At 42.7% G+C, this 19,814-nt stretch overlaps 1 protein-coding gene across 1 annotated transcript; it reads right to left on the bottom strand.

Moving 5' to 3' along the window:
• Window positions 1–1,163: 1,163 nt before the first annotated feature.
• Window positions 1,164–18,921, bottom strand: LOC114511308 (interferon lambda-1-like). The gene is given in 7 exon segments (XM_028529999.1): window positions 1,164–1,322; window positions 6,085–6,195; window positions 6,294–6,371; window positions 6,461–6,604; window positions 7,359–7,412; window positions 7,414–7,431; window positions 18,751–18,921. Coding segments are annotated over 7 exon segments (735 nt in total).
• Window positions 18,922–19,814: the final 893 nt, after the last annotated feature.

Raw genomic sequence — 19,814 nt, 5'->3', positions numbered from 1 at the left:
GGCAACTGTCCAAGGAAGATATCTTTGGTTCCATTTTACAGGCAGAAATCTGAACCAGGGAGAAGTGAATGAAGTCACTTGTCCAAAGATCCCCAACAAAGCGTGGAGCTGGCAGTTTGGTCTCAGTGTCTGTCTGTTCCTTACCACTACAGTCTGTTGCATGTGGGGCTGGGGAAGGGCCCCAAAGACCGCAGGCTGAGCGTGAGTGTCCAAAGCCAGCCTGGGGAGGGTGGGGATAAGGAGAAGAGCTCATTGGCTGTTCTGTCTGGAATAGATCACTAAGTGGAGGAAGGATTTGCTGGGGGCACAGAGGATGGTGTGGGGAGGGGAGTTTCAGGTAAGGTAGTGTCTAGAGAAGGGAAATTGATTGAGGGGCTCCCCAACTCTGGTTGGGGGGCCCTGCAGTGAAAACTTCCTGATCCTGGAGTAGAAGGAAGAGGCCTCATGCCAGCCAGAGGCCCCCTGAGGCCTGGGGAGGAGGAGAGAGAGACAGAAATAGAAGCAGAGCAGGAGGGAGGGGAAAGATCTGGGCAAACAGGGTGGGAGGCAGCAAGGACAGAGGCGCCAGAGAATCACAGACCAGGAGGCTCCCTCACCCAGTGACCCAGCCACACTTATCTATCTCAGTCATCACAACTCCTGGGCACCGAGGGCTTCCCACATGCCAGGTACTGAGCTCACAAACCCTCCCTGATGCATGAAAAGAGAGCATGCAACCCAGCACCGGGCACATAATGCTCACAAAATGAAGTTACTCGATAGCATGATCTCATTTACATTCTGCAGCCAAGACATAGTGTGTGCACCCACCTTCTCCAGGTGAGGAAACAGTTCAGAGGCTAAGGAACATGCTCCAGATCATACAGCCAGTGAATGGCAGAGCTGTGACTAGAAAGTTTACTGCCTCCAAATTCTGCACACCTAGTCATCTGACTATATTGTCTCTGAGTCACCTGAGAAAGCTTTATTGAGCAGGTACTATGTACCTAGCCCTGCACAGGGGATACCACACTGAACAAAACAGACAAAAGAGGAAACCCTGCCTCTTGGGGGGACACAGTAAAGAAGCCAATAAATATGTAATGAGTGTCTGGTGGTAAGTCAGTGCCATGAAATGAATGAAGGAGTGAAAACAGGCTGATGGGACAGGATGACTGAGGGGCCTACTTTAGATTAGTGGGGGCGGGTCCAAAAGTGATGTTGGAGCTGAAGAAATCCACTGTGGGAAGAGCCAGGGGACGGCATTCCTGGTGATGGAAATAGCGCGTGCGAAGGCTGTGAGACAGGACTGTGCTCGGTGTGTTGGAGGCAGTGTGTCTGGACTGGAGTGGGGGGGGGGAGAGCAGGTGGGAGGGGGGAGAGTAGGTGGGAGAGGTGAGCAGGGAGCAGATTGTGCAGAACCTCGTGGTCTGTGATCAAGAGTCAAGATTTTAGGGAAAGTGGGCACCACAGGAAAAAGAGAAAGAAAATAAAGAGTGGAGATTTTATTCTCAGAGCTATGGGAAGACAACGAAGTGTGTGAGCAGTGAGCACATGTGGTCTGATTTTGGTGGAAACCCCAGCTTTGGAGTGGGGTGCACCTGCCTTCAAAACAAAATCAGGACCTGCCATCCCAGAACATGACACCCATTTATTGACATATTTGGGAGCCACACAGTCCCTGGTTTAGCCCTTTGGAGGACCCCCACCACCTTCCTCCTCTTGTAACCTCAGCTCCTTCATTTAACAGAGAATCAGCACCAATGGTGTGTTTGTTCCTTCAAAATTAAGAGCTTTAAACCCGAGGCACAGGTACACCAGTGAGAGGCGGCATGGTATGTTCCAGGAGGAGTGTTTGAGCATGTGGTCTGTGCCCGGCACTGTGGGTGCGGCACTGACCGAGACGGACCCAGTCCCAGCACTCCTGGACAGACAGATGACAAAATAGCCGTGATGGGAGAAGAAAAGGAGACTGTGCAAGCCCAGGGGAGCTGCCTGACCCCGCCTGCAGGGTCAGGGACATGTGTTAGAGCCTTTTCATAGCAAGTGACAGAACATAGCTTAACAGAAGAAACATAAAAAGCAGGCATTTGTTGGCTCATATAGGTAGGAAGGTGACGATTTAGGGTAAAGCTACAAGGCACTTGGCCTTAGAGACTGGACCTCAGACTCAACCCCCCAAGACACTCCTACTCATTTCACTGCCTCAGCGCATATTATCTGTTCAACTGCATGTGTTGGGAAAATGGACATTTATTTGCAGGCACAGACCCAATCCTTCCAGCACCATAGTCCAGTGGGAAAATGGCAAAATCTCCAGTCTAAATTAAAAAAAAAAAATCCCAGGGAAGGGCTCGGATTGGTCCAATGAGTGTCACAGGCCAGCCACCCTTGCACTGGTTGTGGCATCTGAGGGAATGCAATGCTTTGATTGGCCAGGTAGCAGTTGGTTTACCCCTCGGTATTCAGGTGTCTGGGTTAGGGGTCTGGGGAATGGGGGTGGCTGAAGTAAAAATTGGTTGAACCATATGGAATTGCCAGTTTTGTAGGCCAGAAATGGCAAATTATTGACAATTTCATATAGTTGATCCTAAAACTCACCAGCAAAGTCAGATGGGAAAGTTTGTTGGGCTTATAAGAGTAATAGAAATCCCAGTGGACCACTCAGAAGGGTGTTTGGAAGAGGAGGGGATATTAGCTGAGACTTAGGGGATGAGTGGAAATCAGCCAGGTAAGGACATGGTGGTGGTGGAGAGTGGCAGGGCATGTTCCAAGCAGGGGAAACAGCTGATGCAAGGTCATGAGGGAGGGCCTGGGAAGGCTTGCCACTGTGATCTGCCATGGAGTGCTCTGGCTGAGGAGACCTGAGTCTGTGTCTGACCAAATGAAGGATTGGGAGAGGGGGCTTTAGCAGGAGAAATGGATGTGGGGCAGGAAAACCCAAAATATATACAGTTCAGAATTTCTTTGCTAGACCTTTGCTTCTCCACATAGAGATTTGCAATCTCATTTCCATTACAGGAGTCATGTTGAAGGGGGTCATTTGCCCGAAGTCAGACATATCATGTGAGTCAAAAATGTGTGTAAATGTTTTTATTTATTTATTCATTTATTTTTAGAGAAAGAGGGAGAGAGGCAAAGAAACATCAATGTGTGGTTGTTTCTCCTGCGCACCCCCCTCCCTGCCTGCCCTGCGAGGAGGGACCTGGTGAACAACCCAGGCATATGTGCTTGACTGGGAATTGAACTGGCGACCCTTAGGTTCACAGGCCAGCACTCAATCCACTGAGCCCACCAGGCAAGGCAGACTCATAATTTTTTTTGTTGTGTATTAACTGACTACCTTTTCTGGATTCTGTGCTGGGCATGCAAAGGTGGATTTGTGAGGATTCACTTGGCTGCAAACAAAAAACCTAATTAACATGACTGAAAACATTTGGTTATCTTATTTAATAAGAATTCTGGAATTAGGGGGTTTGGAGGTTTGGGGTAATGGCTTATTGACATCACCAAGGACCCATTTTCTACCCTTCTGTTCTACCTTCCTGAGAAGGATAGAGTCAGATTCTAGGCTTGTTGCCTTGTGGTCATAAAATGGTCACCAGAGCTGTAGGCCTCACATCCTCATACCAAAGAACTTAGTAGGAAGGAAGGGAACAAGTGAAAGTTTTCTTTGTGTCAGGAAGAAATAAAGTCTAAAATAATAAGAGTAACAGCAATAAAAACATATATGAGGCTTAACCTGTTTCAAAAATTGTTTTACTCTTTATATACATTAACTCAATTACAAAACTGTTTAATCCTAAGACCACTCCAAACTACAAGGGAGTCTGGGTGGGAAGCAGGTGTTGAGGGAGAGGGAATAATTTTATGCCCTGGGCTGGGCACCTTGCTGCTCACAACCAAACTGGGGTTCTGACACCTACAATCCATATACTGCAATGGGAGTGGCTGTGGAATTGTATGTCATTTCTAGTGTATGGCCGTACTCCAACCTTTATCCCCTAATTGAGAAAACATGAGAATGCAAAGGAGTGACAGTTATAGAATTATGGGGATGATTTTGAAACCCCTGTAATGTTCAACCATTTAGAAACTTCTATGTGTTACGCTTGGTAATAAATTTCTTGTGATACACCTCATGAGGGATTGTGATGGGCTGGTGGCTGTCACAGTTTTGCAATTATCTATTGCCTCATAAAAATCCAAACCTAGTGGCATAAAACAAAAATTACTTTACTATGCTCCCAGATTCTGTGGTCAGGAACTTGATCATGGCACAGTGGAGATGGCTGGGATCACGGACACTTCTACACCCACGTGTCTGGTCACCGAGCTGGGATGACCGCGAAGCTGAGTTCAGCTGTGATTGCCAACCAGAGTGTGCTCATGTGGCCTCTCCCTGTGGTTTGGGTTTCTTGCAGCATGTGGGTGGGGTTCCAAGAGGGGCAGTGTGAGAATGTGTGTTCTGAGAATGCTAGGTAGACTTGCTGATGGAAATCACATGACTTGACTTCCACTGCACTCTATTGAATGAAGAAGTCACAAGTTCAGGTTCAATGAAAGGAGAGCATTGAGTCTACATTTTGAAGGAATGAGTGTCGAAGACTTGGTGGCCAGTTTTCAAAAACCACGACACATACTGTGCATGAGCTGGAGATGCCAGCAAACTATTTAACAACTACACTGTGGTTAGAGCACACACTTGCTGCATATAGGAGCAGATCATGGGACACCTCCCCAGCCCCCCCGCACCAGGTAATAATTCTCTCATTTCTGAATCATGGGGAGGTGAAGGGGCTTCAAGGGGTGGGCAGGTTTGCCTAGGGGGGTTGGGGAAATAGCTATTTGACAACTGTTATGAAAGCACTTCAGTATTTTAACAACAGAAACAGTGCTCCCGTTGGGGGCCCACTGGATTCACTCCCACAAGAGATTCATCACCTTGGAACCTCCATGTGCCACTTTAGGCTGCTTCCTAGGTCCATCTCTCACCTTTTCCCTGCTGACGGAACTCTAAAATTTGTTTAGGCGCTCACTCTCCCTGGGACACATTTCCCCTAGCCTCAGAGGGGGGTCTTGATTAATCTAACACTGTCTTTGTAATTACATCTTCCTTGCCAGTGACTGGGTTAGGCTTGGGCATGTGACTGGGTTAGGCTTGGGCATATGACTAAATTCTAGCCAATGAGACAAGGATGTACACCCAACAGGGAGTTTCTCTGAAAGGTTTTCTTTGCTAGGAACTGTGTGAAGAATCAAACTTTGTGAAGAGAGGCCAGCTCTCCATACTGGCCCCTGTCCAAATTCATGACCCATAGAATCAGTGAGCATAATAAGATGGTTCTTGTTTTACTTCATTGTTTGGGGTATTCTGTTATTACTTGGAGGATGTTGTATATATGTGGCAGCTGGATCTGTGGCTGCCATCTTGAGACCATGAGGTAACCAGGACAAGAATCAGTCAAAAGAAATGGAAAGAACCTGGTGTCCCAATGACATTATTGAGTGAATGAATGAAGGAATCTTAGAACTTCCCTTCCAACTGACATTTTATGTGTGATAATAAACTCATTTTTGTTCTACCTATTTGAGTTTGGGTTTTGATTCTTATTATATGTAAAACAACCTGATTGGTATAGACCTTTATCTGTCCTAGGTCCATATGGAAAAGAGAGATATTCAGTTTACAATCAGGAAGAGACAGAGAGATATATAAACCTGTGCATATACACACACTTTTGCACAGATGTGGGCATAAATATGCCATTATGCACCTTCAGTTAGACTAGGTTCATGGAGACACTCACTTGGGTACATATACACACAGTCCCAGAAGTCCGTCACACACAAATATACACAACTAGTCACTAATTTCACCTGTACCACATAGACATCTGCACTCAGTATAGGCACATAGCCACACACATACTCAAGGATTCATTAATCATGGAAGTTCCAATTCCTTATAGTTTACTTGAACATATTGTATAAAAGTAGAAAAATAAATATTTCTTTTGAATGTGAATCAGGGCTACATCTCCATAAATAAGGGATGAACGGAAATAACTTAAGACAGGGGTGGGGCTTAGTGCATAAATAAGCTTTGGGCTCCCAGATGCACAGATCTCCTCCCCTGGTGATATAATTCAAGTCCTGTTTGAGGAGGCGGAAGAGGTTGAATGTGACAGTGGCTTCAAGGCACTCTTGGGACACCTGTGAGAGAGAAATGAGAACATGGTTCCCATTGCCCAAGCATCAGCCCCTTCCCTTACCCAGATCCCAGGCATCCATCCTCTACTCCAATAACTTACCTTCTTTGGGGTTCTCTGGAGCTGGTTCAGCCAGTGCTGGAGGAGGGGCCTAGAGCCTGAGGTGGGCAGAGCTGAAACCTGTGGGCAGAGGAGGGTGTCATGTGACCAGGGCCTGGGACAGTTGGGGGCATACACCACAGACATGGCCTGGGTCCCCGAGCACTCACACAGGCCTGGACCTCAGAGAGGATACAGTGCAGTGTGTGAAGGGGCTGGTCCAGGATGTCCTCTAGGGATGAGTCAGCCACAGTCTCCAGGACCCCCACTGTTAAGGCCAGCTCAGCCTCCAAGGCCACAGGGTGCTCCCACACCTGGAGTGAGAAAGTACAGATGAGGGGGCAGGTAAAGTGTAAAGGTGAAAAAGGAAGCAAGAAGGCTCAGGTAGGGAGTACAGGGAAGGAGGGCAAGTGCTAAAGGCACATGTGAGGGGTACAAGTGGTGGGTCAGGTGATAGGGAATACATAAAGAAGGATGTAGATTAAAACAATACAGGTAGGACACAAAAACAGGGGAGAAGATAGGTTAGGGGACAGATGAAAAAGTGAAATGGGGACAAGTGAAAGATGACCCATGGGGGTCACAGAGGTTTGAGGGACAAGGGATGGGGACAGATTAGAAGAGAACAGGTTAGGGAGGCAGGTGGGAGGGGGCAATTAGATACATAGGTAAGAAGGGCAGATGAAGGAGGAGTGTAGGCTGGGAAGAGATCAGGGGAAGAAAGATGATGAGTGGGATAGGTGGGAGTCAGTGGCAAGGAGACCAGGTGAGAAGGGAACAGGGAATCACTACTGAGAGTCAACAGTGACAAACTGGGCAGAGCAAGGGGCAAAGACCTGGGAGAGAAAGGAAGATAGAAATGAGAAGAAACTGGGTAAGAGCAGAGGTGTGAGGAACAGGCAAAAAGATGATAAAAGGGACCCAAGGGAGGAACAGAGCCAGGGGAACACTTTTGGAGGGACATGCAAGGAGAGACAAGAGAGAGGGAAGAACAGGTGAGATCCAGGAGGTGAGGGGCCACTTAAGGAGGCAGGAAGAGGGTAAAGGCACCTCAGTTACACAACTCACATGTAGTTGTGTCAGTGTCCAGGATCTGGGGAAGAGGCAGGAACTGCAGCTCTGGATTTTCCAGTGAGTTTTCCTAGAGAGCAAGAGCAGAGGTTAGAGCACAACACAGTAGGAGGCTGGACCATAGCAGCAAGGATGAAGGCCTAGCAGAACTTGAATTTGGTCAACAGCAGAAAAAATAGTGATCAGTCATAGCTGAAAAGCTAGAGGCTACACCACAGCAGGAGGACAGAGGTTAGCCCACAGTAGCAGGGCTGCAGCTTGGCCGAAGCAGAAGGGTTAGAGCCTAGTCTACAACCATAGGGGCTCACAGGTCCAATTAGTGGCAGTTTAGGAAGATGCTCAGCTCTCCCCTTCCTGGGGCCACATTGAAATACACACCTATATAGAGAGCAGTTACTCCTGACACACAACTGATGGCTGACTGAAGAGCTTCTGAACAACAAACTAGAGAAAGAGACTGAGTAGAGAAGGCTGGGAAACTGGGAGCTCTCTGGGATCAGTGGGAACTCTCCAGAATTGGAGGTGCCAGTGAGCACCATGGGTTATGTTCCTCTCCATCCTGATAGGGCAGGTGGGAACTCCATTTGGATTCTCTGTCCTGCCTGCAGGCTCACTGCTCCATGTTCCAGGGAACATGGCATGGAGCCTATTTCCTCCAAACAAAGTGGGCAAGCAGGATCAACAGAGCATTACTACATGCACCTGTCCTCCCTATCTGGAACAGCTCCATCTCAGTAGGCTAGCTCCCTGGATGCCATAGGTGTCTGCTTGGCTCCATCTGGTCTGCTTAAACCACCCTGCAGAGACAGCCTATGCCAAGGTCTTTTTTAGACATTTTTTTCAAGACTGGGAGAATAATTATTTTGTCTAATTCTCATAAAAATAAAAACTGTAATGAAATGAAGAGACAGAAGAATGTCTTTCAAATAAAGGAACAAGAAGAACAACCCCTTAAAAAAAGCCTTGAGAAAAATGGAGATAAATAATTTGCCTGAAAAAAAAAATGGGAAGAAATGGTTATAAGGATGCTCACCAATTTGAGAGTGGAGTAGAGGAACTTAGGGAGAGCTTCAACAAAGAGTAAGAAAGTAGAATACAGAACCAAAAAGAGCTGAAGGATAACATAAGCAAAATGGAAAATATGCTAGAAGAAATCAGCAGCAGATTAGCTAATGCAGAATAATGGATTAGTGACCTGGAAGATCAGACTACTGGAAATCAACAAACTAGAAAAGCAATAAGATAAGAAAAAAGATTTAAAAAATAATGAAAATTGTTTTAGACTTCTGGGAGAACATCAAGCTCATATTGATATTATAGGTATTCCAAAAGGAGAAGAAAGAGAGAAAGAGACAAACTTTGAAGAAATAATGGCTGAAAAATTTTCTAACTTGATAAGAAAACAGACATTCAGGTCCAGGAAGCACAGAGAGTTATAAACAAGATGAAACCACAGATATCCACGACAAGGCGTATTGTAATTAAAATGGCAAAGTTAAACATAAATAGACATTTTTGGAAGTCAGCAAGAGGAAAACAACCAGTTACATACAAAGAAACCACCATAATGCTATCAGCTGATTCATCAGCAGCACCTTTATAGGCCAGAAGGAAGTGGTAAGACATCTTTCAAGTGCTGAAAGAAAGAAATCCATAATTTTGAGTAATTTAGTTGGCAAAGCTATAATTCAGAATTGAAGGAGAGATAAAAAGTTTCCTGGAAAAGCAAGAACTAAATGAGTTAATCACTATTAACCCAGCTATACAAGAAATATTAAAGAGTCTCCTTTAAGCAGAAAGAAGGCCATAACCAGAAATATGAAAATATGAGAAAGAATAATACCTCACTGGTATAGCCAAATATTTAATAAATACAGTGAATCAGACATTTAAAAAGTTGCTATGATGGTAAAAAGACCAAAGTACAAAACTCAACTCAAACTATAATAATTAGAGTTACACAAAGAGATCTAAAATATGACATCAAAAACATAATTCATGGGGGAGTGAATAAAAATGTAATCCTTTTAGAATATATTCGAACTTAATACCTATCAGCTTAATATAGACTACTATAGCCCTAGCCTGTGTGGCTTAGTTGGTTGGAGCCTTGTTTTGTAGACTGAAAGGTCGTGGGTTCAATTATCAGCCTGGGTACATAGCCAGGTTGTCGGTTAGATCCCCAGTAAGAGCTTGTATGAGAAGTCAACATATCAATGTTTCTCTCTCACATTGATGTTTCTCTCTCCCTTTCCCTTCTTCCTCTCTAAAAGCTCTAAAAAATGTCCACAGGGGAGGATAAAATAGACTGCTATAGATATGGAATGATATCTATAAACTTCGTGGTAACCACAAGCCAAAACTTACAAAAGATACATAAAAAAAAAGAGAAATGACCACTCCCCAAAAACAACAACAAAAAACACTAAGAAAAACCACAAACCACAAAGGAAGAGGTCCAGAGAAGAAAGAAACAGAGAGGAGCTACAAAACAATTAACAAAATGGCAATAAGTGTATACTTATCAATAATTACTTTAAATTAAATGGATTAATGCTCTAATAAAAAGACATAGGGTGGCTGAATGGATTCAAAACATGACCTATGTATATGAAGCTTACGATAAACTCATTTCAAATTAAAAGACATGTTGGGTTGAAAGTGGAGGCATGGAAAAAGACATTCCATGTAAATATAGATGAAAAGAAAGGTTGGTTAAAAATATCAGACAAAATAGACTTAAAAAAATTTTAAAAGACAAAGAAGAACATTACCTAAATATAAAAGAGTAAATCCAAGAAGAGGATATAACAATCATAAATATCTATGTACCCAACATAGGAGCACCTTAAACATATGAAGTGAATATTAATAAACATAAAGGAAGAAATTCACAGTTATATAATAATAGTAGGGGATTTTATCAACCCACTCACAGCAATGGGTAGATCATCATACAGACAGAAAATTAATAAGAAAGTAATAGTCTTAAATGTCATATTAGATCAGATAGACTTAGCAGACAGTTACAAAACATTTCATCCAAAACCTGCTAAACACACATCTTTCTTTCAAGTGCATATGGAACATTAACCAGGGTAGATCACATATTAGGCCACAAAACAAACCTCAATAAAATAAAAAAAATTGAAATCATATTAAGAAAGGGAGGTGACAGAGACAGAAGAGGGTAATGTGTGGGTACATAGTGATGCAAGGAGACCTGACTTTGAGCGGTGAACACACAACACAATATACAGAAGATTGTGTTGTACACCTGAAACCTATATAATTTTTAACTAATGTTACCTTAAAAAATTTAATAAAAATGAAAAGAAATCATATCAAGCATCTTTTTCAACCACAATGGCATGAAACTAGAAATCAACTACATGAAAAAGTTGGATAAAACACAAATAGAGATTAAATAATATGCTACTAAACAAACAATATCAAAGAGGAAATAAAACAGGAAATCAAAAACTGCCTTGAGACAAGTGAAAATGAAAAAATAACTTTTCAAAATTCATGAGATGTTGCAAAAGCAGTTTTGAGTAATGAGAAAAATCCCAAATAAACAACATAACTTTACACTTAAACAAATGAGAAAAAGAATAAACAAAAGCCAAACTAAACAGAAGGAAGGAAGATCACAGTAGAAATAAATAAAACTAAAATACAATAGTAAAAACCAATGAAATTAAGAGGTGGTTTCTTGAAAAGATGAGCAAAATTGGTAAGCCTTCAGTCAAACTCAACAAGAAAAAAGAATCCAAACAAATAAAATCATAAATAGAAAGCAAGAATTTGTAACTGATACCAGAACATAAAAAGAGCCATTAAAGAATATTACAAACTGCCCTGGTTGGTGTGGCTCAATGGATTGAGTACTGGCCTGCAAACCAAAGAGTCACTAGTTCGATTCCCAGTCAGGGCACATGACTGGGTTATAGGCCCAGTCCCCAGTAAGGGCCATGCAAGAAGCAGTTTTGATATTTTTCTCTCTTTTTCTTTCTGCTTCCCTTTCCCTCTCTATAAACATATTTGTTTTTAAAAAAGAATATCATGAACTGTTCTATGCCAACAAGTTTGACAATTCAGAAGAGGTAGATACACTTCTCCAAGTAACCTCCCAAGGATGTAACCTCCCAAGACTGAACCAGGAAGAAATACAAAATCTAAGAAACTGATTAGTTTCTTAACTAAACAATAAAATTAAACTTAGCAATAAAATTAAAGCAGTAATAAAATATCTTCCAGCAAATGAAACTCTGGAAACAGACTCTTTACAGGTGAATTCAACCAAATGTTTCAAGTAGAACTAATACCTACACTTTTAAAACTATTTCAAAAAAAATTAAAGAGGAAGGAAAACTTCTGAATTTATTCTATGAGGCCAGCATTACCTTGATACCAAAATTACACAAAGATGTTACCAAACAAAAAAACCACAGACCAATATTCTTGATGAACATAGATACAAATGTCCTCAACAAAATATTAGCAAACTGGATTCAACTACACATTAAAAAGATCAGGACTTCTGGCCAAGATAGAGGCATAGATAGATACACTTTGCCTCCTTACACGACCAAAAGAAGGACAACGACAAATTTAAAAACAAAAAACAACCAGAACTTCCAGAAAATCTAACTGTATGGAAATCTGACAACCAAGGAGTTAACGAAGAAACATTCATTCAGACTAGTAGGAGGGGCAGAAACTGGCAGCCTGGGCAGAGAGGACCCCCCCAGCAAGGCGGCGGCTGGTAGATCAGGTGGTCCTACATTTGTGTGCAAATAAACCATGAGGAACAACTGGGGAGTGAGACAGATCACCCAATCCAGGGTTCCAGTGTGGGAAAAGAAAGCCTCAAAACCTCTGGCTGTAAAAACCTGTGAGGGATGCTGTTGCAGGAAAAACTCCCAGCTTCACAGGAGAGTTTATTAGAGAGACCCACAGGGTCCTAGAACATACACAAACTCACCTATCTGGGAATCAGCGCCTGAAGGGCCCAATTTGCTTGTGGGTAGTGGAGGAAATGACTGAAAGCTGGCAGGGAGCCAATCAAGTGGCATTGTTCCCTCTCAGACCCTTCCCCCACATATAGTGCCACAACACAGCAAAGCAAGTCGCCCCTGCCTGGCAAATACCTAAGGCTCTGCTCCTTACTACATAACAGGGTACTGAAACAAAAAAAAATATGGATCAAATGAAAGAACTGATCAAAGCTTCAAAAATAGAACTGAGTGATGAAGAGATAGCCAAACTATCAGATGCACAGTTCAAAACACTGGTAATCAGGATGCTCACAGAAGTGGTTGAGTATGGTCACAAAATAGAAGCAGAAGTAAAGACTATGCAAAGTGAAATAAAGCAAAATATACAGGGAACCAACAGTGATGGGGAGAAAACCAGGATTCAAGTCAGCGGTTTGGAGGAGAAAAAAGGAAGAAGCATTCAACCAGAACAGAATGAAGAAATAAGAATTTGAAAAAATGAGGAGAGGCTTGGGAACCTCTGGAACAACTTTAAATGTTCCAACATCTGAATTGTAGGGGTGCCATAAGGAAAAGAGGAAGAATGAAAAATTGAAAACATTTGGAAACATAATGAAGGAGATCTTTCCCAATCTGGCAAAGAAAATAGACTTCCAGGAAGTCCAGAATCTCAGAGAGTCCCAAAGAAGTTGGACCCAAGGAGGAACACACCAAGGCACATCATAATTACATTAGCCAAGATTAAAGATAAGGAGAGAATTTCAAAAGCAGCTAGAGTAAAGGAGACAGTTACCTACAAAGGAGTTCCCATAAGACTATCAGCTGATTTCTCAAAAGCAACATTGCAGGCAAGAAGGGGCTGGAAAGAAGTATTCCAAATCATGAAAAGCAGGGACCTCTATCCAAGATTACTCTATCCAGCAAAGTTATCATTTAGAATGGAAGGGCAGATAAAGTGCTTCTCAGATAAGGTCAAGTTAAAGGAGTTCATTATCTCCAAGCCCTTATTATATGAAATGTTAAAGGAACTTCTCTAAGAAAAAGATCAAAATTATGAACAGTAAAATGATAACAAACTCACAACTATCAACAATTGAACCTAAAAAAAAAAAGCAGAAACAAAAATAAACTAAGCAGCCCTGGCTTGTGTAGTTCAGTGGTTTAAGCGTGGGCCTGCGAAGCAAATGGTTGCTGGTTGGATTCCTAGTCAGGGTACATGCCTGGATGGCTGGCCAGCTCTCGAGTAGGGGGGCGTGCAAGAAGCAACCACACATTAATGTTTCTCTCCCTCTCTGCCTCCTTCTCTTCCCCTCTATCTGAAAATAAATAAATAAGTCTTTGAAAAAAAACAAACAAACTAAGCAAACAACTAGAACAGGAACAGAATCACAGAAATGGAGATCACATGGAGAGTTATCATTGGGGAGGGAGCAGGGAGAGAATGGGGAAAAGGTACAGAGAATAAGAAGCATAATTGTTAGATACAAAATAGAGAGGGGGAGGTTAAGAATAGTATAGGAAATGGAGAAGCCAAAAAACATATGTATGACCCATGGACATGAAATAAGGGGAGGAAATGCTGGTGGAAATGTGGGCTCAGGGTGGAGCAGAATAAAGGGGAGAGAAAAATGGGACAATTCTAATAGCATAATCAATACACTTTATTTTTTATGTTTTTTCATTTTTATTTATTTATATTTTTTTAGGGAGAGGGTAAGGGAAGGAGAGGGAGAAAGAAACATCAATATGTGGTTGCATCTCACATGCCCCCTGCTGGTGACCTGACCTGCAACCCAGGCATGTGCCCTGACTGGAAATCAAAACAGAGACCTTTTGGTTGAAGGCCTGTGCTCAATCTACTGAGCTACACCAACCAGGGCAATAAAATATACTTAAAAAAAGGATCATACACCACGACCAAGTTGAATTTATCTCAGGAATACAAGCATGGTTCAACACCTGTAATTCAATCAAGGTGATACATCACAGTTACAAAAAGAAGGATAAAAACCATATGATCATCTCAATAGATGCATAAAAAGCATATCACAAAATCCAACCATCATATCATCCTTTTATGATAAAATCTATTACAAAGTGGATATAGAAGAAATATCTTAATAAAATAAAGGCTATACACGATAAACCTACAGCCAATACCATTCACAATGGCGAAAAGCTGAAAGCTTTTCTGCCAAACTCAGGAACAAGACCAGGATGCCCATTAACACCACTTCTATTCAACATAGTATTTGAAGCCCTAGCCACAGCAAACAGACAAGAAAAAAAAATTAAAAGAAAGAAAGAAAGAAAAGACATCCAAATCAGAAAGGAAGAAGTAAAACTTTCATTATTTGCAGATGACATAATACTATATATAGAAAACCCTAAAGAATCCACCAAAAAACTATTAGAACTAATAAATGAATTTCATAAAGTTGCAATAAAGACAGAAATTCGCTGTGTTTCTATACATTAATAATGAATGATCAGAAAAAGTAATTAAGTAAACAATCCCACTTACAACTGCATCAAAAGTAATAAAATAAACCCTGACTGGTGCGGTTCAGTGGACTGAGTGCCAGCCTGGGAACCAAAGCTGGTTTAAATCCCAGTCAGTACACATGCCTGTGTTGCAGGCCAGGTCCCCAGTAGGGTGCATGGGAGAGGCAACCAAACATTGATGTTTCTTTTCCTCTCTTTCTCCCTCCCTTCCCTTCTCTCTAAATATAAATAAATAAAATCTCTTTTTAGAAAAGCCAAAAATACCCAGGATTAAATTTAACCAAAGAGATAGAAGACCTGCCTGTATATTGAAAACTGTAAGGTATTGGAGAAATGATTGAGGATACAAGTAAATAGAAGAATATGCCATGCTCAGAGATGGAAAGGATTAATATTGTTAAATGTCTTTATTATAGATCAACAGTATAGAATACAGAGCCCAGAAATAAATCCTCACTCGCATGGTAAGTAATTCCATGACAAAGGAGGGAAGAATATACAATGGGGTAAAGACAGTCTCTTCACTTCCGGCAAGATGGAGGAATAGGTGGATGCACCATACCTCCTCGCACAACCAAGATTAGAACAACAATAATTTACAACAATAATTTACAGACAGAATAACGCCCAGATCCGGCAGAGGATTTATCTGAATGGAAGTCGGGCAGCCAAGAAGTTGAAGTAGACGCGTTCATCTGGACTGGTAGGAGAAGACGAGCCGGGTGGGCTCGGGGCTGGCTCCGGTTGGCGGCGCTTGGAGGTCGGGGAAAGTTTGGTGCGAAATCGGCGCGACAGCCATCCGGGGCGCAAGAACCCCTGATCCCTGAGTATGCAAGCTGCAGCTGGAAGGCCCAGAGGGGTAGTGATTGTGGGCCAGGGCAGAACTCGCAGCTGGGGAGCCCAGAGAAGGGTCTGAGTCCAGGAGAACGGAACTATCGCCATTGTTTTCTCCCATCCCCGCTCCCGCTCCCGCCCACCCCCACATATAACGTCACAATCTAGCGACTGGGGTGCCCAGCCCCGGTGAACACCTAAGGCTCCGCCCCCCACCGTAACAAGAGCAACCAGACCGGGAAAAAAAAAAAGGAGAGACAGGGAAAAATATGTTTTCAACAGAGCAGATCAGTCCCCCAGGACTCATCCTTTTGAGTGACCAAGAAATAGCCAATCTATCAGATGCGCAGTTCAAAACACTGGTGATCAGAAAGTTCACGGAATTGGTTGACTTTGGGCGCAAATTAGATGAAAGGATGCAGGTTACCATAAAAGAGATGCAGGAAGATATTCGGAGGAGAGCCAATAGTGAAAGGAAGGAATCTGAGTCTCAAAACAATACAGTGGACCAGAAGGAAGATGGAATCAACCAGGCAGGAAAGCATGATGAAATAAGAATTCAAAAAATCGAGGAAAAGATTAAGAGCATCCAAGACACCTTTAAACGTTCCAATATCCGAATTATAGGGGTACCAGAATCGGAAGGGAAAAAGCAAAAAATTGAGCACGTATTTGAACAAATAATAAAGGAGAACTTCCCCAGTCTGGCAAAGGGAACAGTCTTCCAAGAAATCCAAGAAGCTCAGAGAGCCCCAAAGAAATTGGACCCAAGAAGAAACACACCAAGGCACATCATAATTACATTAGCCAAGGTAAAAATGAAGGAGAGAATCCTAGAAGCAGCAAGAGATAAAGGGACAGTCACCTACAAAGGAGTTTCCATCAGACTGTCAGCTGATTTCTCCAAAGAAACCTTACAGGCAAGAAGGGGCTGGAAAGAAATATTCCAAGTCATGAAAGACAAGGACTTACATCCCAGATTGCTCTGTCCAGCAAAGCTCTCATTTAGAATGGAAGGGCAGATACAGTGCTTCTCAGATAAGGTCAAACTAAAGGAGTTCATCATCACCAAGCCCTTATTTTATGAAATGCTAAAGGGACTTATCTAAGAAAAGAAGATAAAGAAAAGACATGTACAGTAAAAGAACAGCAAACTCACAAATATTAACAACCACACCTAAAGCAAAACCAAAAGAAACTAAGTAAACAATTAGAACAGGAACAGAACCACAGAAATGGAGGGCACATGGAGGGTTAGCAGCAGGGGGGGTGGGAGGAGGAGAGAGGGGGAAAAGGTATAGAGAATAAGTAGCATAGAATGTAGGTTGAAAATAGATAGGGGGAGGGCAAGAATAGTACGGGAAATGTAGAAGCTAAAGAACTCATAAGCATGACACATGGACATGAACTAAAAGGGGGAAATGTGGGTGGGAGGGGGGTACGGGGGGAGGGGAGAGAAGGGGGGAAATGGGACAACTGTAATAGCATAATCAATAAAATATATTAAAAAGAAAGACAGTCTCTTCAATAAGTGGTGTTAGGAAAAATGGACAGATATAGGCAAAATAAAAGAACTTAGACTACTTCCTTATACCATATAAAAAAATCACAATGAATTAAAGGTTTGCACAGAGGACCTGAAGCATAACTTCTAGAAGAAGCACAAACAGTAAACTCTTTGACATTGGTGGTAGCAATATGTTTTTGGATATATCTCTGTTGGGCAAGGGCAACTAAAGAAGAAAATAAGTGGGACTACACCAAACTAAAGAGTTTTGCACAGCAAAGGAAACCATCAACAGAATGAAAAGACAATCTACTGAAAGTGAGAAGATATTTACAAATGATATATCCAATAGGGGTTAAGATCCAAAATATATAAGAAACTCATACAACTTTAAAACACGCCCCCCCCCTCACCGAAAACCAACCAGTTAAAAAATGGTCAGAGGAACTAAATAAACATTTCTTTTTTTAAAAAAATATTTTATTTATTTATTTTTAGAGAGAGGGGGAGAAACACCAATGTGAGAGAGAAACATTGATCAGTCGCCTACTGCACTTGCCCTGACTGGAGACCCAACATACAATGCAGAATGTGTCCTGACTGGGAATTGAGCAAGTGACACTGTGCTATCAAGGACAACACCTAACCAACTGAGCCACACTGGTCAGGGCTGAATAGACCTTTCTCTAAAGATGTCATAAAAATGGCCAACAGACATATGAAAAGATGCTCAACATCAACAATTATCAGGAAAATGCAAATTAAAACCACAGTGAGATGTCACCACACACATGCCAGAATGGCTATCATCAGTAAGTTAACAAACAACAAGTCCTGGTGAGGATGTGGAGAAAAGGGAACCCTAGTGCGCTGTTGGTGGAATTGTAAATTAGTGCAGCCAGTGTGGAAAACAGTATGTGGTTTCCTCAATTACTTAAAAATAAAGCTGCCATACAGTCCAGCAATTCCATTTCTGGTACTTATCTGAAGAAAACCAAAACACTAGTTTGAAAAGACGTATGCACCCCCATGGTCATCTTAGCATTACTTCTAATAACCAGGAAATGGAAGCAACCTAGGTGCCCATCTCCAGATGAATGGGATAGCAAAATAACACTGTCCTCCCTCAGTTTGGGAATAAAACAAAGAAGTTCACTACTAACACTTAGATTCAACACACTTTGGACTTATAGTCAGTTTAATAAGGTAAGATAAATAACAGGTACAAAGAGTGGAAAGGAAGAATGAAATAGGTATTTGCATTTAAATCTTTATGTGGGGGAAACTAAAACAATCTATGGCAAACTATTAGCATTAATAAGGGAATTTAACAAGAGGGTTAGCTTTAAGCCCCTGCAAAAGTTCTCATGACAAGAACAAATATTCTGTAGCTATGTACAGTGATGGATGTTAACTAGGCATTGTGATGATTATTTAGCAACATATACAATTATCAAATCATTATGTTGTACACCTCAAATTAATATAACCTTGTATGTCAGTTATACCTCCATTAAGAAAAAGAAAACCCATAGGTACTCACCAAGGCATCCTTGGCTTTCTTGAAGGCCTTCCACTCCGTTGGTGGCAGATATTCGAACTTGCCAATGTCACAGCCCCTCCCTGTTGAGTGAGGCTTGGAGGTGGGGACAGGACCTGCTGTGGCCAAGCCCAGGCCCGAGGCCACCATCACCAGGAACCATGCTGCAGCCATGGCCCACCTGCGACTGCTTCCCCTGCTGCATGGTTCCACTTTTTAACCACGCTAAATGAGCAGTCGTGGCTGATGTGTGTAATGTGCAGATGGAAACTGCAATTTCAAAAGGCAATGAGTGGGTGGGGCCCGCTGCTGAGCCAGGTGATCTCACAGGTGTGGGCAGTGCCAGGTGAGCCCAGAGCTCTAAGAGGAGGAAATAGAAACTGAAATCTATCCCATGAGGGACCCTGAGAAATCCCTGAGCCTAGTTTAAGAGTTCCTGGGACTTTAGGGAGCCCCTAACTGAGGCTGTGGCCGGAAGAAGGATAGGCAGCTGTCCAGTAGGGCAGGGACTGGCCAGGGTGTATGATGGTGAGGATGCCTGACATGACTATTCACCCGATAAGCACATCTTTGGGATGTGGGAGGAAATCCCAGTCCCTGGAGAAAACCCATGCAGATGTGGGGAGAATGTGCAATGTCCCCAGAGATAGTGCCCCAGCATGGGGTCAGTTTTGTTTTACATCAACAAACATTATGACAAAATGACTGAATGAAACAACATTGTTAGAGGACCACTATAGTTATTTTCAGGATCATCTCTCATTTTACCTGTGAGGAAACTGAGGAACAGGAAGGCAAAGTGAGTTGCCTGAGGCCCCCCAGTTGGTTCATGGCAGAGCTGGGCTTTGAACAGAGTCCCATGTGCATACCCCCTATACTGCATATGGTCAAAGTAGAAGCAGGGGACCCCTGTGAGTCACAGACAGCTAACTCTCTTTTCCCTCCCTCTGGGTAGCATGACAGGGTAGGGAGCTCCTCATTCATGGGGTTAAGAGTGCTTGCTGGGGATGGGAGGGGTTGGCTGGGGCGAAGACCCTGAGGAGGGCTTGCAGAAGGTAGGCAGAGTA

The sequence above is a fragment of the Phyllostomus discolor genome, chromosome 12, assembly GCF_004126475.2.
Source record: "Phyllostomus discolor isolate MPI-MPIP mPhyDis1 chromosome 12, mPhyDis1.pri.v3, whole genome shotgun sequence".
Lineage (NCBI taxonomy): Eukaryota > Metazoa > Chordata > Mammalia > Chiroptera > Phyllostomidae > Phyllostomus > Phyllostomus discolor.
This window is presented reverse-complemented; position numbering and strand designations above follow the sequence as displayed.